The 27,720-nt window shown below is 41.8% G+C and overlaps 1 protein-coding gene across 6 annotated transcripts in view; it reads right to left on the bottom strand.

Moving 5' to 3' along the window:
• Positions 1-27,720, bottom strand: part of LOC140469439 (ras-specific guanine nucleotide-releasing factor RalGPS1-like) — a 956,086-nt gene that overhangs the window by 308,809 nt on the left and 619,557 nt on the right. For all 6 annotated transcript variants that reach the window (XM_072565956.1, XM_072565961.1, XM_072565957.1 and 3 more), the window contains one exon: positions 24,148-24,241. In XM_072565956.1, coding sequence (XP_072422057.1) covers positions 24,148-24,241 — 94 coding nt within the window. The remainder of the gene's footprint in view (positions 1-24,147; positions 24,242-27,720) is intronic.

Raw genomic sequence — 27,720 nt, 5'->3', positions numbered from 1 at the left:
CTGCCTTATTCTACGAAAATGCCTCAAAATAGTCGAAAGAAGAGTACTAGAAGAGTACTGAACGTCTTGATATTGGATTCAGCAATATCATAGAATCTTTACTGTGCAGGAGGCCATTCGGCCCACCAAGTCTGCTCAATCCTCCAAAGAGCACTCCAGCCAAACCTTTAAACCTTGGGCCAATGGAATGGGTTTGCCAATGTCTGTTAGTGTTGTGTAAAAATCTCTTCTAGTTGTTTTGATAGACATCTATTGACATTATCCGAAGTGCTTTCATTATGGTATTAATCAGGTTTGACTGTTTTCCAAAACCTGTGATTATCACATTGGGGTCAGTAGACTTGGAGTTAATTTGAAAACTCAAAGAGGTTATTCAAGAGTTAACGGTCTTTGCTATATTGGTTTTACAAAACTGCATTTCATTTCATCTCAGCATGGCTCTAAGCACTACCAATGGTGGATACTGCACAGCTTGGTATGGAATGGGTGAAAATAAAGAATGATGAGCTAGGGAGGTGTAATTTGGGATGAGGTGACATTAAGGTGGTAGCTGGGGGCTACAAGGTGGCCATGGGGATGGGTGGGTTAGCATAATTTACAAATGGGTCATTGTGGTGTGTCGTGGACATGGAGTGAGAGAGGGAATTTTGAAGGTGTGGGGAGTAGTTCAGTGCTTGGATTGGTAGGAGTTGACAGATAAGGATGTGGGGAATGGTGGCGGGCAAAGCACTGTGGGGGTGAGGGTTGGAGGGCCTAATATTTATGAAAACAACTGGGAATGGTGTCAGCCTTTTAAACAGCCTCCCTGGTCATTTAACAGCAGGTTGGACTCCATGCCAGAGCCCTGGAATGAGAATAGGGGTAAGTCTTCCTCATTACCCATCTCAGGAGGGACAATCCGGGCCTGGGTATAATGTGCAGGAGCTGCTACAACTCTCAGGTCCATTCTAGAGCCTCTGTGATGACGTATTTCTTGTTGCTCCCATAGGCCAATTCTGGAATGATACATTCACAAATGCATGAGTGCAGCCTAATATGAAGTATGGTCAGGGTGTAGAAAGGTGGGGCAGCTTTATAAAATCAACCAAAGGGCACTTCTCAACTTCTTCATTTGGCTGACCTGACACTTAGTGACTTGGCCAACGAATCATCAAACTGCTTTACTGCTCTGACAGTGAGTGAACAAATCCCAGTTACCTTCTTCTGCAAATGCGATCTAAGCCAGGCTACACTGCCCCTTTTCTCAGTCAGTCAGTCAGTCTTTGTCTTTTTATTATTCACGGGATGCAGGCGTCATGGGCTGGGCTGGTATTTATTGCTCATCGCTAAATGCCCAGAGTCAAGAGTCAAGTTAAGAGTCAACCACACTGCTGTGGGTCTGGAGTCATATACAGGCCAGACCAGGTAAGGACAATAGTTTCCTTTCCTGAAGGACAATTAGTGAAGCCGATGGGTTGTTCTTCACAACCAGTATTAGCTTTATTTCATCATTAGACTTCCAGATTTCTTGTGTGTTATGAATTCAAACTCACAATCTGCCATGGTGGGATTTGAACCCAGGCCCCCCAGAACATTACCTGGGCTTCTGGTTTAATAGTCTAGTGACAATCCCACTAGGCTAAAACCTCCCTTGAGTGTCTCTCAGTGTTTTTTTTATTTCAAAATATACTTTATTCATAGAAATAAATCTTTGGTACCTGTACAATTTGTCATGTCATTCATAGATATATACATTGCATGTCTTAACATTACAAAGAACAGATTGAATTAATCGAATTTACAGTTATCCTATTTACAGTTCCCTTTATTAACCATCCAGTCTCTTATTATTTAGCTGTGGCTTCAGCGGAACCCACCTAGTGAATGGGTGCCCTGTTATACAATAGCAAAGGAACCTTCTTTAATCCCCAGTTTATGGGGTTACCATCTCTCAGTGTTCTCTCATTTGCTTAAGCTCCCTCCTCCTGCAGACAGGTCTGAACTGACTATCACAGCTGCTTTATTCTCTACTCATTCCCATTACACAGCAAGTGGGTGGACCAGACTTCTCAAGTTCTCCCTGCTCACCGATACGCTGATAGACCTGCCATTGGAATTGCCAATGTGCTTCCCCACTTGTTGGTATAGGATGCCTCGCAATGAGATCCTATTTTTTTAAGGAGTGAATGAATGATCTTTGGGCCAACCCACTGACTGCTACTTTCTGAGTTCGAAGGAATGTACAAGCAACAGCATTCTGCTCATCAATCCACCTGACCTGATATCTTCAATACCCTGATCTTTGATAAATACACTCTTCTCTGTTTCAGCAGCTGTTATATGTAACTGGAAGGTGAATGTGAACTTGTGTGAACCCACATGTCATTTAAACACAACACATTTCCAAATCTTTCTGCGAGAAGAATGATTTTAAAAAAAACGTGACGGGGCATAAAATGAAAAACAAGAAAAATTGCTGGATTGGTACAAAATTATTGGTCACAGCACTGGTGCTTATTATGGGTAACACGGAGTTCCCCAAGTACAGAAAGGATTATGCAAAAGCAGAGCAAACCACAGAGATACTCAGGACGGGAGGTTTCATTTGTCGATTTGCACTTTGGTTTGCTGACTGGTGCAATGCAAAGTTAAATGGAGCAGGAATTTTAACAGATGTGAATTCGAGAGGGCGACTGGTGTAAAATAGTTTCCACCTGTTTAAAAAATGATGACAAGGGAGTATAAAGTCAGGAATCATACAGAGAATTTAGATTTCTTTCCACATCATGGATTGCTTGAACAAGTTGTGCACGAGGTGGATCCTATCCTTGGACAAGGATTTGAAAAGGGTGGCTATAAATAGTTATGGAGAGGGGGCATTTAATTTGGGTCTCAGTTACACAGCTTGGGCTGAAATGCTATTATTGACATGGTCAGCTGAATGCTTGCAACTGCAACAACTTGTTCTCTGTAAACTTTAGCATCTACCTGAAGCATGGAAACCTTAAATAAATTCCAAACCTCAGGAGGGACAGCCCTCAAAGCAGCAATTTTCATGTAAGAGCCTGTGTCCTACTGACTCCTCCTTTCCTTTGACCAAGTGCTTCCTGAACGCAGTGAAGTATTAACCCCTTCAGACCCATATACAGTAATTTGCATCCATACATTGAAACCTCTTCGGAACTTACTTCCTTTTCTGCTTGGAGTATTGGCAATTGGTTACACAATACAGGGCTTTCAAACTGAGAAAGTGGCTCTCTCACTCACTTGTACTGTATAGAGGAAGGTGACTTTCGCAGAGAATCACCACCAGGGTAAATTACTGAGGACCATATCGGGGGCTGAATATTTAACTTGTTGGTATGACCGTCTTCTCAAATGTATATTGGGTGAAGTGGCTGAGTTCTATTTTAAATGGATGAACACATGCATTGAATCCTAGAATGGTATACAATCATAGAAATGCTCTGGTGCAGGAAGATGTCATTTAGCCCATCATGCCTACACTGGTTCTATCATTTCGTGCCAATCCCCTGCCTTTCCCTCCATCCCTGTGCACCCTTTCTTTCCAGGTAATCATCCAATGCCCCTCTTGAATGCATTAATTGAACCTGCCCCCATCTCTTTTCCAGGCAGTGCATCCCACACCCCAAGTATCTGCTGAGTGAAAATGTTTTATGTCACATCACACCTACTTCTTTTGCATCGCATTTTAGATCGGTTGCCTCTTGGTTTTTTTTTATCTTCCATGAGCAGAAACAGCTCCTCCCTATCTACTGTATCCTGCCTGCACATGATCTTGAAAACCTCCAGCAAAACTCCTTCAGCTCTCCAAGGAGAACATTCCCAACTACTTTAATCTATCCTCAAAACTGACATTTCTTATTCCTGGAACTGTTCTTTGTAAATCACTTCTGCATTTTCACCAAAGCATTCAAATCCTTCACAGAATGCGACTTCCACAACTAATAACTGAATGCTAATATTATCAACAGTATGTTTCTTGCTTGAACTCATTAAGCAGTTATTCATTTCATGCATTCAGTATCTTCTGCTAGTCTTGAGGTTCATCCTTATTTAAGACACAAAGTGTTCATCTTAGTTTTATGAGACTGAATTTCTTATGTTTTACATCTGGAAATATTTCCAATTATTGCTAGTCTCTCTTCACCTCCTTAAATATCCCTTTGACATGCATCTGAACAGACATTAGCCTACCCAAGGAGTGCTACTAAACAGGGAGCCTCTACAAAATGATCTATTTATGACTACAAAACAGCTCCAATACCTATGCTGATTGTCCATTCCATGAACAGAGCTCTCTATTTTAGGATAAAAATCAGGGCACTTCACGTGACAGGCAATTTATTGCATAAAGTATCTTGGACATTAGGAAAGGGAAGGCAATGTATAGATAGATTTATTTGTGATTTTTGGGAAACTTTATAGCTCAGATTGACATTCAGGTTGTAAGTTTGCTCGCTGAGCTGGAAGGTTTGCTCTCAGACGTTTCGTCACCGTGTTAGGTGGGGTCATCTGTTAGCCTCTGGTGAAGCGCTGGTGTTCATCCTGCTTTCTATTTGTGGGTCTTGGTCTGTTAAGGTGGGTGATATCATTTTTGGTGCTTTTTCTCAGAGTTTGATAAATGGGGTCTAAGAGCCATGACCAGCCATCACTCGTATCCTTACACACAGAAGATGACGAACACCACTTTGACCGGGACAACACATCCATCCTAGGACAGGCTAAACAGAGACACGCATAGGAATTCTTAGAGGCCTGGCATTCAAACTGGAACTCTATCAATAAACAAATCAATTTGGACCCCATTCACCAACCGCTGAGAAAAGGAACTGGGCGTGATATCACCCGTCACAACAGACCAAGACACACAAACAGAAAGTGGGGGCATAACACCAGTACTTCAGCAGAGGCTCACTGATGATGTTACCTCATATGGTGATGTCTGACAACAAAGCTACCAACTCAGCAAGCAATGTACAACCTATACATTATTTTTAAGTAACCAGTTGATTCTTCATTTTTTCTGGTTCCTAACAGCATACATTTTTAAAAGAAGTTCGAGAAAGATCTCCAACAGTACAGGCCTCCCTCACTGTTTCAGCTTCTTTTCTGAAGGATTTAATGACATAGAACATTCTTCCAAATATATAATCTCTAAACCACAGTTTTATCCAACCATTCTGGTGAATACACACTACTCTTTGTAACTACATTGTTTATCCACCCATTTTGTTACCATTATTACAGGGTCCGACATTTTCCTTCATCCTACACAAACCCACACATAATTGGAATTCAAATTTCAAGTTCCCATCTTACTACATGATGCCAACAGCTGTCTGAGTACACAACTCATTTCCAAAGTTTAAAAAAAAATCCTGTGAACCAGCAGACCATTAGGAGGGATTACAGAGTTATAGAGTCATTGAGATGTACAAAACTGAAACCAACCCTTCAGTCCAACTCATCTATGCCTACCAGTTACCCCAACCTAATCTAGTCCCATTTGCCAGCACTTGACCCATGTCCCTCCAAACCCTTCCTATTCATATACCCATCCAGGTACCTTTTAAATGTTGCAATTGTACCAGCCTTCACTATTTCTTTTGGCAGCTCATACACGCACCACCCTCTGTGTGAAAAAGTTGCCCCTTAGTCCCGTTTACATCTTACCCCTCTCACCCTAAACCTATGCCCTCTAGTTCTGGACTACCCAACCCCAGGGAAAAGACATTTGTCTATTTATCCTATCCATGCCCCTCATGGTTTTATAAACCTCTAAAAGGTCACCCCTCAGCCTCTGACGTGCCAGGGAAAACACCCCCCCCCCCAGCCTATTCAGCCTCTCCCTATAGCTCAAATCCTCCAACCCTGGCAACATCCTTGTAAATCTTTTCTGAGCCCATTCAAGTTTCATAACATCTTTCCAATACAAAGGAGACCAGATTGCACACAATAGTCAAAACGTGGCCTAACCAATGTTCTGTACAGCTGCAACATGACCTCCCAAGTCCTATACTCCCAAATCTCTGACCAATAAAAGAAAAGCCTTCTTCGCTATCCTATCTACCTGCGACTCTACTTTCAAGGAACTATGAACCTGCACTCCAAGGTCTCTTTGTTCAGCAACACTCCCTAGGACCTTACCATTAAGTGTATAAGTCCCGCTAAGATTTGCTTTCCCAAAATGCAGCGCCTCGCATTTATCTAAATTAAACTCCATCTGCCACTTCTCAGCCCATTGGCCCATCTGGTCCAGATCCCATTGTAATTTGAGGTAACCTTCTTCGCTTTCCACTACACCTCCAATTTTGGAGTCAACTGCAAAATTACTAGCTATATGTTCTACACTGTAGCATTTATACCCTGGAATATTAAGCTGCCAGTCCAGTCCAGTATCCCTGAGCCACGCTTCTGTAATTGCTATGATATTCCAGTCCATATGTTACAGTGTAGGAACCTGCTGGAAAAGGAAAATAACATATACAGCATCGTGCATGTTCTCAGGATAACATTAGGCTTTTGCCTGATGGAAAAAGGACGTCCACAGCATAAAAAAAGGGCTCTCTGCTGTTTTGGTAAATTGAACATTGCCGTGATTTTGTTGTTTGTTATTTTCAGTAACTGAGTACGTGAATGGGCCCTGGAGTTAATGGCACAGCTGGAAGGTAGCATGTGTTGCAATGTTGTTCTTACTCAGTGTTGGGTTGTCTATTGCACCGCCAGCAAGGTATACTTACCTGAGTCAGCAATGCTTATGTTATCTCTCGTTGCATAAGGTGTGGACAACACGGTGTTGAAAGATCCAACATGGGTTTATAGATGTTATATACAGATATTCTATTCACAGGCACATCAGTGTCTGGGCTACAGTTCAGCTGTTAGGTTACACAGAGCAGCAAACTTCTGTCAGCATGTCACACTTCAAGTGACTCCAAGGGAGAAGGTGCCTGAGACCGATATATCACATGCTATGAGAATGTAATGACACCATCAGCCTCTCTCAAACAGCATTTACAAATGCACTGTGACATAATGGAACATCCTGCAGTGTCAGCAGAGAAATGTGTTCGCACATCTGGAGTTTGGGTTATGATTCAAGTGAAGAAAATCACTGAGCTGACACTGACTTTTCCTTGTAGCAATGTTCCATAGCAACAGTAATTTACTAACCCATACATTATCACACAGATTTTAAAAAATATTCTAAACAACTTGCCACATGATAATCCTTTAGGTCCACATCAAATTAAGTATGACTTCAACCCCAACTTAGTTTATACACAATATGACTTGAAAAAGGCAAGATATTGATTGGCATTGGACGCCCTTAATCAAATTTCAGAGTTTTATTTAAACTTTTCATACTTCAGTCGCAAGGTATTGGTCAGTTCATGCAGAAGCTTTCTCTAATTTCATCCAGTAGTCATGCTTGCTGTAGAAGTGAGGAAGACAGTTCTGCTTCCAGATCCTCCCACTGACCCTGCAGCTGCATTATTGCTGCTGCTGCTTGTCGTTATCTCCAGCAGGGAATCTACTGTCACGGAATGTCATGACTGCCTGTCTTGGTCTGTCATCCACTGTAACATCCACTGTCACTCAACTTCAATCACTCCATGACATCCAACATCCAAACAATACCCTCTTCCTGCCGCCCTCCATTTTATCATTTGTGTTTCAACATGTGCCTCGAACCCATAAATTAATACAATAGAAATGTCATCATTGGAATCACTTTATCGTCAGTGATCCATCTCATAGCAGTCCACCATGTGCATTGAGAGAGCTCTATAGCTTTGCAGACCAAAATAATGGCACTTTCTTTTCTAAAGGTTACTTTTAAAAAGAGTATTTTTTCTGTTCTTGCAAGTAGCTTTCCTTATCTTAGCATCCATATTTCAAAAGCTTCTGTTGCCTTCCACAATCATGTACCTATTTTCCAAGTTCCTCAGGTATATGGGAAAGTGGATAGGCTGTAGCATCTTCAGGTTGTTGCTTTATTACAAGCTGGAGTTTTCCACTTTCACAAAATGTCTTCTGGTTACTTCTTCAAAATTTGACAGCGCATCCATCATTAGGTTCTTCTTTGTCAATAAACTTATTCCTGGTAGCTATCCCTTAGTTACTTCCACACAGATTCTATAAGGTCTTTGTCAAGAGTAATTTTAGCCTCGGTGTTAACGTACCTTCAGCAATATGAGCACATTCTTTCATCACTCCATGAACCATGAGACCTCACTGCAGCATATGAAGTGGATATGACAAAATGGCAGTGAGAGGGTGCACTGTTCTGATGTGGTTGCTGACTCAGACCCAAGCAGGCTGTGGTCTGTCTGACTGTGGGTAAACACCTTGGGCAATCTGACAAACCCAACACTGTCAAAATTGGAAAATATAGGGAATTCTCCTCGATTTGCATTAAACAAAGTGCAATTTGTACGCTAAACTGTAAAGACAAACTTTGAAGACAACATGCATGTTACAGTTTTCTGTATATAATTTATCAGGAGCCCTGTTTGAGTTCAGCTAAACACTCGAAAAGCCAAGAGATAAGTGTTAACAAAGAGGCTATTCTGACTGTAGGCCAGACACCTTGGCAGCAGTTTATTAAACAGATAGCGCAATAGTTTCCAAAGACCAAGAAACACGTAATTCAATGCACGTGCTGGACTGCAATGAGATGGATCACTGACAATAAAGTAATTCCAATGGTGACATTTCTATTGTACTAATTTATAGGTTCGAGGCACAAGTTGAAACACAAATAACAACATCTGAAAGATTTAATGAGTAAAAACATATGAGTCAAACATAATGCTGGAAGGTTTTACTTTACAAGAACTGAAGAAATAAGCAACCAGAGGATGTGGTGGATGCTGGTACAATTACAACATTTAAAAGGCATCTGAACGGGTATATGAATCGGAAGGATTGAACGGGATATGGGCCAAATGCTGGGAAATAGGACTAGACTAAGTTAGGATATCTGGTCGGCATGGACAAGTTAGCCTGAAATATTGGTTTCTGTGCTGTATATCTCTATGATTCCAAATAAGATGGCAATGTCCATAGACATTTGATTGACTGGCGTGGATTTGGATATACTGAAAACAATTCTAAATCCACTTTTGGGGCTGCAAACTTTAGTCTGAAAGGAAAAATCCCATATTGTACAATATTCAAGAAATCCATGTGGAAGGAGAAGGGTTGATGGCCGTCGTTGGTGCTGAAGAACATTAACATCTCTGTCAATGTTTTGTTAAGATCTGCGATTCTTGTCCTCGAGCACATTTCTTTTATTGCTGCAGTAGCAAGTGCAGTTAAAAATGGGTTCTGAAGAGAAATAGAGTCTATGTGAAAATGGGGGTTGGGAGGGTGGGAATGAACAACGACATGACTGAGGAGGAAAGATGGTGCCTATGTAATTTAGTCACTGAAGGGCAGAGGGGAAAGAAAGGAAGAGATGCCAATGGTTTTCAACAGGAGGCAAGAGCCATTGGGTGTGACTTTGATGAGAAACACCAGCATGGGTGTAAGCAAGGATGTCAACACTAACTGGGAACTCGAATGTCAGCCTAATAATGGATTACTCACATCTGCAGTAATTTAAACCGAGAACAGAAATTGCTTGAAATACTCAGCATCCATGGTGAGAGTAGGACAGAGTCAACATTTCAGGTTGTTGATGCTTCAATCAGGGTCTTTGTTTCCAAAAATCATGCTGAGATTCCCTAATAATCTATATTTGTTCGAAATGATCTGACATAGAATCACTACAGTGCAGATAGAGGCCATTTGGCCCATCAAGTCTGCACTGTCTCTCTGATGAGCATCCCACCCAGATCCAGCCTCCCATTTTAACCTATAATCTTACTTTTCCCCATGGCTAACCCATCTAGCTTGCACATCCCTGGCCACCAAGGGCAACTTGCCATGGCTAATCCACCTAACCTGCACATTTTTGGACTGTAGGAGAAAACCAGAGCACCTGGAGGAAACCCACTCAGACTTCACACTGACTGTTGCCTAAGGCTGGAATTGAACCTGGGTGTCTGGCGCTGGGAGGCAGCAGTGCTAACAACTGAGCCATTATGCTGCCCTTAACAGAATCATAGAATTCCTACAGTGCAGAAAGAGGGCATTTTACCCATCAAGTCTGTAATGACCCTCAGAAAAGCATCCTAAAAAGCAATTCCCTGACCCAGAATAAACCCGCAACCAATTCTTTGCAGTTATCTGCACTAATTAAGAACTGGTATCTGGGTGTTTGGAAGGATTAAATTTTAAGTTCACTACGTACCACTCAATGTGCTGACAGGACAGGGACTTGATCAGAGGAAGGAACAAGCTGGTATGAGAAAGACCTGGGGCTGGAGAGCTCCTCACAGTCTCTTGTAGTAATGTAGGTCATGTTCACGTGATCCATGAGTATTTGCAGAAATGCAATAAACTTCAATTTGTTCACTCATCAATAACTTTCTCGTTCAAAATGGAAAGATGGCCATCTTCCTCCAGGCCTTGACCATTTTGGGCTTGAAGGAACAACAATTCAAACTCAACAGCTTATATTTCCCAGCTTTTAACTCCTATTAATTGGCTCTATCTTCGGCCTCAATGAGCTATTGAATGTGCGTGCCTGATAACTGGTATTAGCAAAGAAGGCCAGCCAACCTTAGGGATATTAATAATCCTGATCCACGTGTGGATCTACCCTAAACATGCCAGATTCTAGCCCACCTCATACATTGTGCTAAACACCCATGCTCGCTCCCCCTGGTCTTGAAAGATTTTTCTCTATAAATGGTTAAAGGTCTGAAGCTTTGGTTTGATTTATTGCTCAACATCACAAATTCACCAGTGTCACCAGGAAGGCAATTTGGTTTAGCTGGATGATGTACCTTCCTCTTTAAATCCCATGGCCACGTAAAGTCTGCTGGGTTATAATTAAAGATTTCAAATCTTCGTTCTCATCTGTTCTTGATATGTTGGCATTGCTGCTGAGGTCAGTGTTCGCTGAGGTCAAGTGTGATTGCCCTTGACAGAGAACCTTGCTCAGCCATTTCAAATCTCAGTTAAGAGCCAAACACATTGGTCTAAGTCTGGAGTCAGATCGAAGACAGACCAGGCAAGGATGACAAATTTCCTTCCTTGGACATTCATAAACCCAACAGGTTTTTACAATAATCCAGTGCGGAATAAGATTAATATTGTATTTTAGCTTTATTAATAGATTAAATTTGAATTCCTCCTGCTACAATGAAGCTTATGTCTCTAGAGTTTGTATTCTCCCAGTCATTGAAATTATAAGTCCAAAAACATACACCACTGTCTCTACATTTACTGAAATCCTTTTTTTAAGTTCAGTAATAGCAGTGGGCATTTCTGACTAGACCAGCATTTATTGCCTGTCCCTAATTGCCTACGGCTGAGTTCATAATCCACCCACATTTCTGTGGATCATGTAGGCCAGACCAGATAAGGGATACAGGACATTAGTGAACCAGATGGGTTTTTGTGAAAATTATTTTATTATCATTTGACTATTGATTCAAAATTTTTATGTAAACCCCACCAGCTGATTTGGAGCCAGACGGTCAGAACATTACCTGGATTGATAGCCTCATGATAACATAACTAGGTTATCACCTCATTCAATTAACTTTATTCGCACATGATCCCAAATCCAGCTCTACTTTAATCTGGCACCATCTTGAGATTTTTATGGAATTCAAATTCCACTATCTGCTCAGGTGGGATTTGGATCCTGGTTCCCAGAACACTCCCTGGGTCTCTGCATTAATAATCTTGTGATAATACCATTAGGCTAACACTCTCCCTAATGTGTGAAGAAGAATGTGTGTGAAAGGGTCTGTGTACATGTGTCTACGTGCAAGTGCAAGCACAAACATGTGTGAAAGACCGTGTCTGCGTCTATCAGCACATGCATGCACATATGCAAAAGAGTGTGTGTACATATGTGCACGCACATATACAAGTCCTCACTTTCACATGTGTCTGTGTGTAAAAGAATGTGTACACTTGAGAGAGAGAGAGAGAGAGAGAGAGAGAGAGTGAGTGTGTGTGTGTGTGTGCGTGCGTGTGCGCGCGGGGGCATGGGGGGAGAGATGTGTGTTGGGCACAAGAAACTGAATCTTGAGAGGCACCAACTGTAACAGGTGGCTTTTATTAACTTCAAATTTGGTTTGATGTACAATTTGCGTTGCCTGCAAAATGTCTTAGGCCCATGCCCCCACTTTTGTATTTTAAAAAATGAGAGAGTTTTCTCGCATGAAAAAGGAATGTGTTTGAATATTCTGGAACATAATGTAACATATTCTTATGACACTTCATTAACTTGGCACGTGGTTTTGCCAATGCAAGGCCCACATTTTAAAATCTCTGGCTGTGCACGTTGTTGTGATTGGCAAGACCACCAGGAAAGGAAGCATTGATCAGGAAAGGGACAAAATGGCACAAAGACTATGGAGGAGAGGGAAAGAATGCAGGTGGAATGATAAACATCAATCAAAGCCATTGGAAAAATCTTTCACTCATCAGGGTCTTTCAGATACTTTTACGTTCATTTCCAACAGATATTGCTTATTCAGCAATGGAACTAAGTTTACCATTTATAAAAAACAATTAACCTAACACATGGAGGACAGAAGAGCTTGTGAACTACCCCCACAGCGGATCATAAACAAAAGCATTTGAGAGTTCCCTGTTAGCAGCATGGTGATAATGTATATATAAAATCCCGTATAGTCTGTGTAGTAATGTGTAGTAAGAGAAATCTTGTGGCCCACACTCTCCACACACAGTTCAATACTCAATTCAATTCAAAAGTATTTGATTCTCCTGAAGACTCATCTGATCCCCAGAGGGAGAAGGAACGATAATACAAACAAACATGATGTACGGGTTTCATATACTTCAGGACCAGTGTGACAGTATGTTCACTTTCCAGCATTACTTTCTTTTGTTAAGACTGTTTTCTTGCCTCTGAGTCGCGAAGGCCCTTTGGGAACTTGGAATGTCCTAGATACATGTGACTGCAGATCCAAGGCAGTATGAGTTGACTCTTTGAACTGGAGTGGCTCAGCTCAGCCACTCAGTTAGAAAACAGCTCAGGAGACCTTGCCAGTGATGAAACTCTGTTCCATTAACCACCGAGAATTTCCTCAGAGAGAACTGCAACTTCTAAATGAATCGCGTCTGCCCGTAATTTGCGGAGGGAGAGTCTCCCGCTCTGTCACATTCCCACTGATGCAGTAACTAGTGTAAAAAATCCATGCGGCTCAGCTCCACAGAAACTCCCACACAGCCTTTTAAAAAGACTTCCTTCCTTCATTCCCAAATACTCAGCTGTGTGTCTCATCAATTTTTGAGGTTTTGCAGAATAATTTATGAATACAAACGTTTCGGTCTTCTGGGAGTGGGGATGAGATGGGTTGACAGCCAAATGCTTTCTCGGGGATCGGGGTTCCCAAGGGCACTTTGAGAGCCCCACCATTGTGTATCAGCACCATCAGGACACTCAGTAAAGCGAAGGCATTGTTAAATGTTTGGACGGAAGAGAGGGGAGAGAACGATTATCTAAAATTACTGATCAGAGAGGTGAAGGACAATATAACTCAAACTGACAGAAAAGTGATAAAGACTAGAGAGGAACAAAGCAGGAAATGAAGAGGAAATCAGTGAGCAAAGCAGCTGTTGAGCCACAAGGGACAGTATTACTGAATATTGGGAACAATTGATGTTTATACCAGAAGAGACAGCAATTTTCCCCTGTATCTGTGTTAGCTGTGCACTGTAGTAAGCCAATCCAAAAGCACTGCTGCACTCCCTCCCTATAGGCCATGATCTACTTTGGTTTCAAATATTCATCCAACTTTCTCCCAGCAGTTCCAATCGTCTCTGCATCAACTTAATGTGACAAAGCATTCCAGAAATCTTGTGTAAAACCAATTACTGCTTAAAAAAAAAACTCCAACATATATCTGCCTGATAACAATCTTTTCATTTTGTTGTGGATTAATAGAAAAAAAATGTACTTAGCCCAAATGCTTCATATTCTACTCAGGTGGGTTACCAAAAAGCTTGCTTTAAAAAGAAGAGACAGTTTGAAGGGTGGTCACAGGATAATAGGTAGATGGCAAGGCAGTGTAGTTTAGGCATGGATTTCCGGAACGTGGGGCATTGAAAACCCAGGAGCTAGTGGCAGGCAAAGGGAATGGACAATGCACAAAAGTGTCTGATGGTCAAAGGAATAACGAGTACTTTGGAATGTTAACAACAAAGAACAATACAGCACAGGAACAGGCTTTTCAGGCCTGCAGCAACACATTTTGCCCTTCCATACGAAACCTCTCTTCACTTACAGGATCACTATCCCTCTGTTCTCTCCCTATTCATGTACTTGTCCAGGTGTCTCTTGAATATTGTCTATTGTGTCTGCTTCCACCACCTCCTCCGGCAACACATTTCAGGCACTCACCACCCTATGTATTGAAAACATGTCTCACACATCGCTTTTAAATATCCCCCCTTGCGCCTTGAACCTGTTTTGAAATTGAACCTGTTTCGAAATTGACTCTAAATTGAGGGTTTGGTTAAGAAAAAGAAGGAAGCATATGTCAGGTATAGACAGGATAGATCGAGTGAATCCGTAGAAGAGTATAAAGGAAGTAGGAGTATACTTAAGAGGGAAATAAGGAGGGCAAAACGGGGACATGGGATAGCTTTGGCAAATAGAATTAAGGAGAATCCAAAGGGTTTTTACAAATATATTAAGGACAAAAGGGTAACTAGGGAGAGAATTGTGCCCCTCAAAGATCAGCAAGGTGGCCTTTGTGTGGAGTCACAGAAAATGGGGGAGATACTAAATGAATATTTTGCAACAGTATTTACTGTGGAAAAGGATATGGAAGATATAGACTGTAGGGAAATAGATGGTGACATCTTGCAAAATGTCCAGATTACAGAGGACGAAGTGCTGGATGTCTTGAAACAGCTAAAGGTGGATAAATCCCCAGGACCTGATCAGGTGTACCCGAGAACTCTGTGGGAATCTAGAGAAGTGATTGTTGGGCCTCTTGCTGAGATATTTGTATCATCGATAATCACAGGTGAGGTGCCGGAAGACTGGAGGTTGGCTAACGTGGTGCCACTGTTTAAGAAGGATGGTAAAGACAAGCCAGGGAACTATAGACCAGTGAGCCTGACCTCGGTGGTGGGCAAGTTGTTGGAGGGAATCCTGAGGGACAGGATGTATATGTATTTGGAAAGGCAAGGACTGATTAGGGATAGTCAGCGTGGTTTTGTGCGTGGGAAATCATGTCACAGAAACTTGATTGAGTTTTTTGAAGACGTAACAAAGAAGATTGATGAGGGCAGAGCGATAGATGTGAACTATATGGACTTCAGTAAGGCGTGCAATAAGGTTCCCCATGGTAGACTGATTAACAAGGTTAGATCTCATGGAATACAGGGAGAGCTAGCCATTTGGATACAGAACTGGCTCAAAGATGGTGGTGGAGGGCTGTTTTTCAGACTGGAGGCCTGTGACCAGTGGAGTGCCACAAGGATCGCTGCTGGGCCCTCTACTTTTTGTCATTTATATAGATGATTTGGATGCGAGCATAAGAGGTACAGTTAGTAAGTTTGCAGATGACACCAAAATTGGAGGTGTAGTGGACAGCGAAGAGGGTTACCTCAGATTACAACAGGATCTTGACCAGATGGGCCAATGGGCTAAGAAATGGCAGATAGAGTTTAATTCAGATAAATGCGAGGTGCTGCATTTTGGGAAAGCAAATCTTAGCAGGACTTATACACTTAATGGTAAGGTCCTAGGGACAAAGAGACTGAACAAAGAGACCTTGGAGTGCAGATTCATAGCTCCTTGAAAGTGGAGTCGTAGGTAGATAGGATAGTGAAAGTGGCATTTGGTATGCTTTCCTTTATTGGTCAGAGTACTGAGTACAGGAGTTGGGAGGTCATGTTGCGGCTGTATAGGACATGGGTTAGGCCACTGTTGGAATATTGCATGCAATTCTGGTCTCGTTCCTATTGGAAAGATGTTGTGAAACTTGAAAGGGTTCAGAAAAGATTTACAAGGATGTTGCCAGGGTTGGAGGATCTGAGCTACAGGGAGAGGCTGAAGAGGCTGGGGCTGTTTTCCCTGGAGCGTCGGAGGCTGAGGGGTGACCTTACAGAGGTTTACAAAATTATGAGGGGCATGGATAGGATAAATAGGCAAAGTCTTTTCCCTGGGGTCGGGGAGTCTAGAACTAGAGGGCATAGGTTTAGGGTGAGAGGGGAAAGATATAAAAGAGATCTAAGGGGGAATTTTTTCATGTAGAGGGTGGTACGTGTATAGAATGAGCTGCCAGAGGAAGTGGTGGAGGCTGGTACAATTGCAACATTTAAGAGGCATTTGGGTGGGTATATGAATAGGAAGGGATTGGAAGGATATGGGCCAGGTGCTGGCAGGTGGGACTAGATTGGGTTGGGATATCTGGTCGGCATGAATGGGTTGGACCGAAGGGTCTGTATCCATGCTGTACATCTCTATGACTCTCTATGACTCTACCCTGGGAAAAAAAGGCTCATACTTCCCACTCCATCTGTGTCATTCACAATCTTATAGACATCCATCAGGTCATCGCGCAACCTCCTGCATTCCAGTGAAAACAAACCCAGTCTATCCAACCTTTCCTCATAGTTAAAATTCCCCATACCAGGCACCATCCTGGTAAACCTTCTCCAAAGAATCTATATCCTGCTGGTAGTGTGGTGACTAGAACTGTACGCAATATTCCAAGTGCGGCCTAACTGAAGTTCTATCAAGCTGCAGCATTACTTGCCTATTCTTATACTCCATGTCACTTCCAATGAAGGCAAGCATGCCATAGGTCCTTGTTACTACCTTATCTACTGCACTACTGCCTTTAGTGATCTGTGAAACTGCACACCCAGATCCCTCTGCATATCAATACACTTAAGGGTTCTGCAATTCATGATATGATTTTCATCCATATTTGCCCTTCCAAAATACATCACTTCATATTTGTTTGGATTAAAATCCACCTGTCATTTTTTTGCCCATGCCTCCAACTGTCGAGGGCGTGGTACTGGAAAAACACAGCAAGTCAGGCAGCATCCGAGGAGCAGGAGAATTGACGTTCCGGGCAAAAGCCCTTTATCAGGAATTGCAGGCGTCTCCTGCTCCTCGGATGCTGCCTGACCTGCTGCGTTTTTCCAGCACCACACTCTCAACTCTGATCTCCAGAATCTGCAGTCCTCACTTTCTCCATACCTGCAACTGATCTATATCCTGCTGTAATCTCGGACAATCCTCCTCACTCTCTGCAACTTCACCAAGCTTTGTCAACTTACTAATTAGACCAGCTATGCTTTCCTCCAAATTGATGTAGACCACGAACAGCAGAGGTCCCAGCACTGATCCCTGTGGAACACACTAGTCACAGCCCTCCATTCCAAACAGCAGCCTTCCACCTCTACCCTCTGTCTCCTATGGCTAAGCCGGTTCTGCATCTAGTTCTAGCTAACTCACCTCACTACCATGTGTCTTCATCCTTTGTACCAGTCTGCCATGAGGACCTTGTCAAAGGCTTGACTGAAGCCCATGTCAACAACATTGACTACTTTTCCCTCATCAATCATCTGCGTCACTTCCTCAAAAAACTCGTCCAAGTTAGTGAGGCATGATATCTCCCACACAAAGGCAAAAGCAATGACTGCAGATGCTGGAAACCAGAGTCTAGATTAGAGTGGCGCTGGAAAAGCACAGCAGTTCAGGCAGCATCCGAGGAGCAGTAAAATCGACGTTTCAGGCATTCCTGATGAAGGACTTTTGCCGGAAACGTCGGTTTTACTGCTCCTCGGATGCTGCCTGAACAGCTGTGTATCTCCCACACAAAACCATGCCGTCTATCACTGATCTATTTGCTTCTAAATATATATAGATCTTGTCCCTGAGAATCTTTTCCAATAATTTCCCTACCACTGACATGAGGTTCAGAAACTTGTAATTTCCTGGATTATCCCTGCCACCCTTCTTCAAAACTGGGACAACATTGGGCTATACTCCAGTCCTCTGGGACCTCCCCTTTGGCCAAAGAGGATACAAAGATGTCTGTCAGTGCTCCAGCAATTTGGTTCTTGCCTCTCTCCGTATTCTCGGATAGAGGAAGTAAGAAGAGGTTTACAGAGACAGGGAGACCCAAAGCCTAGTAAGGGACTTAAATGCAAGTATGAAAATTTCAAATTCGAGATATTGAGAGTCAATGTACATCAACATAGATAGTGTATAAATGAGTGGGATTTGGTGCAGTGGAGGACAATGGGCAGCAGATGATCTGATGTGAACTCACTTCGACAACTGGGAGGCGAGCCCCGGATTAGAACAGTCAAGTCTCTATCCTAATAAAGGGGCAGCACGGTGGCTCAGTGGTTAGCACTGCTGCCTCACAGCACCAAGGACCCAGGATCGATTCCCACCTTGGGCGACTGTCTGTGTGGAGTTTGCACATTCTCCCTGTGTCTGCGTGGGTTTCCTCCGGGTGCTCTGGTTTCCTCCCACAGTCCAAAGATGTGCAGGTTAGGTGAATTGGCCATGTTAAATTGCCCATAGTGTCCAGGGATGTGTAGGTTAGGTGTATTAGTCTGGGGTAAATGTAGAGGAATAGGTCTGGGTGGGTTACTCTTCGGAAGGTCAGTGTGGACTGTTTAGGTCGAAGGGCCTGTTTCCACACTGTAGGGAATCTATTATTCTAATGCTACATGCAAAATCCATTGAAGTAAATGAAGGAAAGACTTGTTTACATTGAATCGTTCACTCCCTTTGGATCCATAGAAAGTGCTTCATGGCCAGTGAATGGTTTGCAAAATAAAGGAGGAGGAAAGTTATATGATTATAATACTCCTGGTATGACCTCAGGCAGCTAAACTATCCCACAGCCAACTTTCACAAGCAAAGTCCCACAATGTGATAATGACAAGATAACTGGTTTTGTAAACTACTGAGGATGCTGGAAACCCAAAAGCAGCACTGGGAATTGAATTGAATTAAATTTATTGTCACGTACTCAAGTCAGTACAGTGAAAAGTTTATAAGTAACTACTTACAGCACTACCTTAGGTACACAGTACCTCGGTACAATCCTTAGTTAAAGAATAGAGAAATGAAGAAAAAAGTTACATTTCAGCTGTATACTGTGTGACCAGAGGTCAGAAAAAAAACAAAAAGCAAAGTTAAAATGCTGGAGAAACTCTGACATCATAGAACAGGGTGGAAGCAGGCCATTCGGCTCATCAAGTCCACATCACCCATCTGAAGAACATCCCACCCAGACCTCCCTCCCAACCCTATCCCTGTAACCCTGCACTCCCCATGATAATTCACCTAGCCTGCACATCCCTGGACACTATGGGCAATTTAGTATGGCCAATCCACCTAACCTGCACATCTTTGGACTGCATAGGCAGGAACAGAGTTAACATTTTGAGTACCATAGAATGCTTCTTCAGACCCTGCTGTGTTTGAGAGATAGCTATTAGACAGAATGGATAACTCCCCCAAATTTCGTTGAAGCAGTGTCTTTACATTCGCCCCAGAGACAGCAAACAGAGCCTTGTTTTATTATTTCACCTGAAAGAGAGAGTGACCAAGTGTGCATCCTCAATACCGCACTACAGTGTCAGCCTCGTGTAGTATAGATGCAAACAAGGCCCCCAATTTATTTTATGATTGTGGCACAAATAACCAAATAATTCATATGTTGGTTGCACTAGTTGAGGAATAAAGGTTACCAAACAGGGACAACCTGCTTAATCTTTATTTGGCAGTGTCAAGAAGTCTGTTACCATAGTGATTAGAACCAGCTGGAAATTATTGACTAAGAGATCCTTGACTGGAGTTGTTAACCTGGGCCAATCGGGGAACCCTAGCTGACAGATTAAACTGGGGATTCAGAGAACCTTCTGACTTCAACAAACTGGGAATTCAGAGAGAATGCTCACTTCGGGGACTGACTCCAAGCTGGAGGGTCACAGAAAGTGTCCTGTGTCTATTAAAAAATAAAGAGTGATGGGATACCAGCCTCTGTACCGTTATTTCGAATCACATTTCCAGAATGCAATGGCAGGCCTCAGTTTACCATGTCACCTTTTATGATAATTACATCTCCCTACATTTCCATAATTAGTAGGTCCTACACAGTGGGTAGTATCGCTGCCTTTAACCTCGAGGCTCTGGTTTCAAGACACACAGCCGATGACTGCGGGTTCAGTATGCGGCCAAACATGTCAAGATTCAACCTGCAAATCCTCCTAATGCCCAACAATGAAAGCAAGACCAGCTGTAAGGCATTCCTGGTCAGTTACGTGATGGAGAGAACATTGGAGACTCTGCCATCACCATCCATAGCCCCAGGATGGCATGCAAAAGTTCATGTTGCTATAGCAACGGTAACACTGAAACATATCATTAATGACATTTCTATATCTATAGAAAATGCCTTAAACAACACAATATCACTAAGGTGATGTATATTCCTCTACACTTACTTAAAACTGCAAACGTTAAAGCTTCAGCCAGTTGAACAAGTTAGCATGGTTTTTAGTCGATACTGCAGCATTCTTTCATATGATACAGGCCAGAGTTTAAAGTACAAGCACTTGGAAATAAAGCTTCTGCGTGGAAGGAAATGATCCATTATGGGGGATATACACTATAGGCATCATAGTCTGTGCGTAGCAGCTCAATGCAAATGACATTGAACAGGGAAATAAATTGTGGAAAAGGACAGATTCACACAATCAGCCGCAAAATCTGTTTCTTCCTTCAACAAATCATCTACAAAATCTTGTGGTTGAAGGAGACAGATGCCAGTAAACCACAGGTTAAACCTCCAAGACAATGTATCATTATGAAATATCTTCCATTATCTGACAAAATTTTAGATCCAAGTCTGTCACAGGCTATCACTCAACCGTGACAAAATGCAGCACATAAATATAACTCCAATGGCCCCAGCAGCACTGAAACTATCATGTTCTGTAGAATCTTGATTGTTTCATACAGACACAGTAATAATTGCTATGAATAGGCACTGGATGGAAACCGAAGGATAAAGCAGGACATTTGTCAGATAACATCAGTAATTTATGCGCATTCAGACTGAAATGGTTTGATAAATTCACAATGTAACATTTCAAGAGTTGAAACGGGCAGGTATCCAAGTTATTTTAAAAATGAAGGTTATGATAAAAAAAAGTGCTAATAAATTGAAATCCATTCCACCAGTTTTTATTTTAAAGGTTCAAAGCCAAGACTTTCCAGTAACTTTGAAATGCCAAAACAAGTCAACTAAATTCCTTTCCTTTTTCCACAGAAAGTGCAATCCGTGCTCATTAAATTCAGCAGACACTCAAGAAGTTTGGTTTTGAAAAAAAATCATTTTTCCATGATCTCTTCAGACAAAACTCTTTTCTGTCTGAATAAGTATAATCTATTTTATTGCATTAAGCAGTACACTGCCCAGAATCCAATTCCCATTATTTTTTATTGTCCAGTTTGCTTTGTATCCCTTAGATGTCTCATTTATCTCAGAACAATGTAGAGGTGACAGGAATTCTACGTGCACAACAGATTTACGTTTAGTACTTTAACATTGATAAGGAGGATTTATCAGATGAGCTGATAGTACTTAAAAGTTGCTAGGATGTTAAACAGTGCATCAAAGGATATTGAACAAAGTGAAAATGGAAATTGTCAAGGCACTGGCAACTATCATTCAATCTTCCCTGGATTTGGGAAAAGCAAGAGATTTGTGCTATTTTAATGCTCAGAGAGCCAGTTCAAGAGAGCCATAATGGCCTCCTTCTACGCTGTAAAAACTCTGTGATTCTGAGAATATCACAGGATTCCCCATACATATCGTCTTATCCAGGAACCCAGACTTTTCTCTCGAAGCTTCTCTATATCAGTTTGCTCTCTAGCTCCACCCACATGTTTAAGTGTTCAAGCACAGTTACATAGAACAGTGAATAGTCCAACTCAAACACCGATCAGTCAAACCATTGGACACTACATTCATAATTAGAATGTGAAGATTATCTTTTTGCATAATTTGGACTGCTTCACATTTCAATATCTTTACTACATATTATATTTTGTGTTTTCTCAGTTGTCTTTGGGCTTTTTTTAAAAAGATTCCCTACAGTGTGGAAACAGGCCCTTCAGCCCAAGAAGTCTACACCAACCCTCTGAACAGCAACCCACCCAGACTCATTCCCCTAACACTACAGGCAATTTAGCATGACCAATTCACCCGACCTGCACATCTTTGGACTGTGGGAGGAAACCGGAGCGCCCGGAGGAAATCCACGCAGAGACGGGGAGAACGTGCAAAGTCCACACAGACTGTTGCCCAAGGAGGGAATTGAACCCAGGTGCTGTGAAGCAGCAGTGCTAACCACTGAGCCACCTTGCCGCCCTATTGTGGGGTTGCAATCAGGAATCCAGAGACAAATCCTCTCCTCTGTTCCTCTCATCTATACTCCAGATCATCAATCTGTGTATAAGATATGGGATTTGAATATCAGTTATCCCACTGCAGCATTCAAATTTTGTCAAATAAGTAGAAAAAAAGCACAGCTGCCATTGACAACATTTGAACATTAAAACTATAATTTATTTTCTGTTCATGAGATAAGGTAAAAGTTTGTACTTGGGTTTCTCATGTTAAAACTGTTCCTGTCTTGTTAATGTTTCCAGTGAATTTGAATTTTTTGCCTTGCCATTGACAGAAGCTGTGGTAGATGTACATGCTAATTTGTACGGCATTTCAAATGGGCGGTGTTATCAAGAAAACACCAGCCCTTGTACATCATATTGTCACTGAGTTGATGCTCTGTATTAAAAACCTCTGCTGTCTGGTTCCATCTTCATTCTGACACTGTTGAATCTCCTCAGAGATTGGCTTGCCTAGCCCTGCCTTGCATTGAGCTGGGCTCCCTTGAACTTTACACCTTCCAAATTAAGCATGCTCCTGTTTGTGGAGGCAGCAGCAGTGGGTTGAACAGTCAATCATTTAACAAGATGGGTATTCAGAGTTTGTCTTGCTGTCTTGAGGGATTCTAGACAATAAACTCACTGAATTGTTAGTCCTCTTACTAGCCCAGTCCAGTTTAGTCCAAAGCAAGACTTGGAGAGTAAGCACATTTAAAGACCACAGAGCTCAACAATGTGTCCCCTTGTTAGTTACAGATCTCCAATAGGTGCAGAGGTACATGATTATAGACTTAATGTCTGCCATACACAAAGAAGCTCTATGGGGGCAGAAAATGCTTCACACAGGAAAAGCTATAGACCAAGAACCACATTAGACTGGCATCTCTCTGTAGTTTACATGTGGTCTGCCAGTTGCAGCAATTTTATTTTGCTGATAACATGTTTTTCCTTCTTTAAAATATGATCATTGCCATGTGATGACAGCAGTCTCCCACGCAAACTAACTCTGTGAGGACAGGGGAAAGCGAACTTCAACAACTATCACCCATAATGTTTGCTTTTCTTGTAATTCTGGAACCAGTTTCTTTTCAAAGCCGCAAATGCTGTTATTCTAAAGGGAACAGTTTTTATCCCCTTCAAAAACGAAAAAGGATACAGTATATGTGTATTTATTTTGCTACTTTTATTGGATTTTAATCATAATCATTTGCAACCATTTTTCTCTGAACTGTGAAACATAGTTATTGTTTAGAGAGTTCTTTGTAAATGTCCAGTTAAAAATACAATATTTAATCCATCTGTTTGACATTTTGGGAAATGTTGTAGCACAATCAAAGCACTTCTCAGCTTAAGTTCATGAAATTATCTCAACCAGAATAAAATTCTAATGAATATTATTATGAACAAATTGTAAATAATCTGAACCCCGAGGTAAAGTAGTCATTATTTCTAAGTTACTCAACAATTCCCTTGTGAATCTCTTATTCCCATTTAAGCTACAGAAGTGAATTGGCAAGCGAGCAAAAAATTACATCAGTTACTTCCCCAAACAAAGTAGTCCTTTTACGAAATACTTTATAGCTGTAAAACAAACATGTACTTACTTGTAATTGTCCTCTTCAACAAACTTTTGCAGCTCCTCGATATACCGAACAGACTTCAGGTACTTCTGCACATGGGGCAACGTTACTAGATAGTCTGTGAAAGAAAATAGGCATTACAAATAACTAGTCAAATCACACCAGTAAGGAATCCAGGTTTTAAATCTCTTGTAAAGGACACATTGTTTTTCTTGAGAAAGCTTGGTAAGACCCTAAGTGCAGAACATCATTAACTCATTCTTTTGCAGCACCCCAAAAAGTTATTTCTTTTATCGTCCTCTCCATTCAGAATGATTTTCTGCTTTTCTCTTCTTCCCTCCATAGTGCGCAACACTTTCCCATGTGATACTCAATCTGTTATCTGAAGTCAAGGCCATTCACTTAAAGCATCAAAGCCACTTTCCAGACGATGCACAAATGTCCCTCACAATTTTCCGTTCTACTTTTCTTCGTAGTGTCAGCAAAGATGGCTACTACACAGAACATTGCAGATATATTTCATGGCTTTGGTGACCCCCCCCAGGTTTAGTCTTCCATCCAAAAGACATTGCAAGGTGTGAGCATTGACATGTGCAGAGTGCACATAAAGAAATGTTGAACGAAATTAGAAGAATTGCTGAATATAAATAGTGAGTTCGACAATGTTTGACATTCTTAATCACGTGCATATTTGTACAAATGCTCACTGAATTGCAGCAGTTTGAAGCATTGCTGGACACATTGCAGATAATTTATCGTCGGTTGTAGTGCTTTTTGTGGCATAGTGGGAGGTAACCTTGCTTCTGAACCAGAAGCCCCTGAGTTTGAGTCCTACCTTAGGAGTAATGAGCAAGGAATGCACATTCGTAATGTGGCCAAACATGTAAGGCCTTCCAACAGATCCAGGTGGCAGGCACTAAGAGTGGGAGAGATCCCTGGCCAACCCATAAGATTAAAAGAATGTTAGAATGTCTTCCATCCTTCTCCATAGCTCCTGACTGCAATACGCAAGTAAAAATCACATCTTGCTACAGCAATGCAGACTCTGAGTACCATCACATACTCTCATGGTGTTCTTTGTAATCTGTCAAACCCACTTATAAAATAAAAATGAGAAGTCTTCAGAAAAAGAAAATGCCTTCAAAAATCTACAGTTGATTTACAAATATTATGGTAATATTATGCTGTTGCTTGAATGGTAAACATCTTAACAAGTACATTTGAATCCTTTGCAATATGTATTTCCTCAGATACTGGTAAAATAATTTACAAATTATTAAAGACTCCTTGAAACTTTTGCACTCTAATGAAGCAGGGAATATACCCATTGAAGAGATCAGCCATACAGATCAGGAAGATTCCTGGTCAGGGTTAGATCAGCTAAATGTAATGAGAACATTGAGGGAACCCATAAGAAGTTTTGGTGTCCATGGATTAGTAAGGAAAATGTCAGCTGATGAGGAGAAAATTCACAATTTAACAAAGCTGAATCCAACCATGTGGGCTAGTTTTTATTGACAGAACACAACAGAATGCAGGAAGTTAGTCATATTTTAGGTCAATTGCAGTTAATCTCAAAAAGGGCCACAGTTTGGTCAGTACATGACTAATTCTATTGATGGTCACTTCCTCTTCTCCTGAGTTGTGTACTCTTCACTCACTTCTCCAGCCTGATCTAAGAGTAACAGGTGACTGACCTCCCTCCAAGCCACACACCATTCTGACTTGGAACAACATTGCCATTCCTTCACTGGGTCAGTCCCGGAACTCCTTCCGTAACAGCCCCGTCGTTGTACCTACACAACACAAACAGCTGTGGTTCAAAGAGGAAAGTTTATTTACCAGCACCTCCTCAAGGGCACTAAATGCTAGCCTAGTCAGGAACATCTACGCACACAGACAAATTAATTTGTAAAAATTCCACATTTTGCTCATTGAGAATTTGTGGGAGGTGTGTAATCACTAGACTGAAAAAGGGGCCATGCAAAACACCCTTTGTAAGGCTCCACTGATATATTTCTTACAATTTCTTCCAAAGTAATATCCTATAATTGAGGCACTCTGCATAAGTGAGCACAGAAGAATGGCAGATAACTGAGAGAATTTGACAAGAATTCAACTAAAAAATTATTCAATTTCTGGGGCCCTTTCAAAATTGGCTGCAGCAAATTCTTTCTGCTTGTAAATATAACAAACTGCTCACGTCCAGATTGAACAATTGTCCAACTCAAAATCTTCAGTTTTAGTTGGATTCCTACTCATGGGTCAAAGCAGCTTTTGGGCTCTGATTTATATCACAACTCAATTTTAAATCTCTCTAATTTAACCTCTCTCAGTTCTGAGGAAGGGTCACCAGACCAGAAATGTTCACTCTGATTTCTCCTCACAGATGCTACCAGACCTGCTGAGCTTTTCCAGCAACTTCTGTTATTGTTTCTGATTTACAGCATCCACTGTTCTAGCAGTTTTTCTTTCAATCTTGGAATTGCCTTTGGTCGGAGCTTGGACAACAAGAACTCCAGTTTGTGCCAGATAGAGTAAACCCTGGAACTCTAACCAATTTATCATTGCTTCCAAAACAACTACGACATCATTACGAACGAATACATCAATGTTCACAAAAGCAAACATGGTAATCTCTGTAAAATTGTGGCCTGGGTTTTGCAATTAGTGGCACAGTGCTGGTGCTTGCCCATGAGCTTGAAGAAAACTGCCAGCAAAATCGAACAAACTCTGTAGTATGGATTTCTCCATTCCCAGTGCCAGCACGAATCTGGTACTCAGCCAAGGAGATCTCTCAGCATCCAGCAACAGTGATGACAGGAAGCCGGGTACACAGCCAATCGCTTTTAAAAATTCTGACAGACAGCAAACCGGTAGACAAAGTGATTTGTTCAGACATTATCATCATTTTACAGCAAAAGAAAATAAACCTAAAAATTCATAAACTTTGAAAAAAGGACTTAATAATAATGGAGAAACTCGAAATTCAACAAATACAAAATTGGGATTTTCAGAGCTGAGGAGGATGTTCGTTGGAGACAATGCTCAGAATCTTAAGGGCCTGAATGATTTGGATGGTGAAGAGATTTGTGGCAACATCATGTGAGAAATCTATTGCGATGTCAGTTGCATCGTTTGCATATTTGCTGAGTTGGCGAGCTGCTAATTAAGGATCATCGCGCGCTAAAATTGTTGCGAACCTTCGTACCATTGCACCTCATTAATATTCATCAAACTAGCGTCTCACCAAAGACAGCAACAATCTGGAGATTTCTCAACATGCAGGTCAGAGTGGCTGCCTGGTGACTTCAACTCAGCCGCTGTGGGAGCAGCTTCCATGTAATTCAGGATCAAGATCAGGATCAGGATCAGCTTAGGGAGGCACGGTGGTTCAGTGATTAGCACTGCTGCCTCACAGCACCAGGGGACCTGGGTTCGATTCTTGCCTCAGGCAACTGTCTGTGTGGAGTTTGCTCATTCTCTCCACGTCTGCGTGAGTTTCCTCCGGGTGCTCCGATTCCCTCCCACAGTCCAAAGATGTGCAGGTCAGGTGAATTGGCCATGTTAAATTGCCCATAGTGTTAGTTGCATTAG

This window comes from Chiloscyllium punctatum, chromosome 49, assembly GCF_047496795.1.
Source record: "Chiloscyllium punctatum isolate Juve2018m chromosome 49, sChiPun1.3, whole genome shotgun sequence".
Lineage (NCBI taxonomy): Eukaryota > Metazoa > Chordata > Chondrichthyes > Orectolobiformes > Hemiscylliidae > Chiloscyllium > Chiloscyllium punctatum.
The sequence above is the reverse complement of the archived record's forward strand: the minus strand, read 5'-3'. Positions and strand labels throughout refer to the sequence as shown.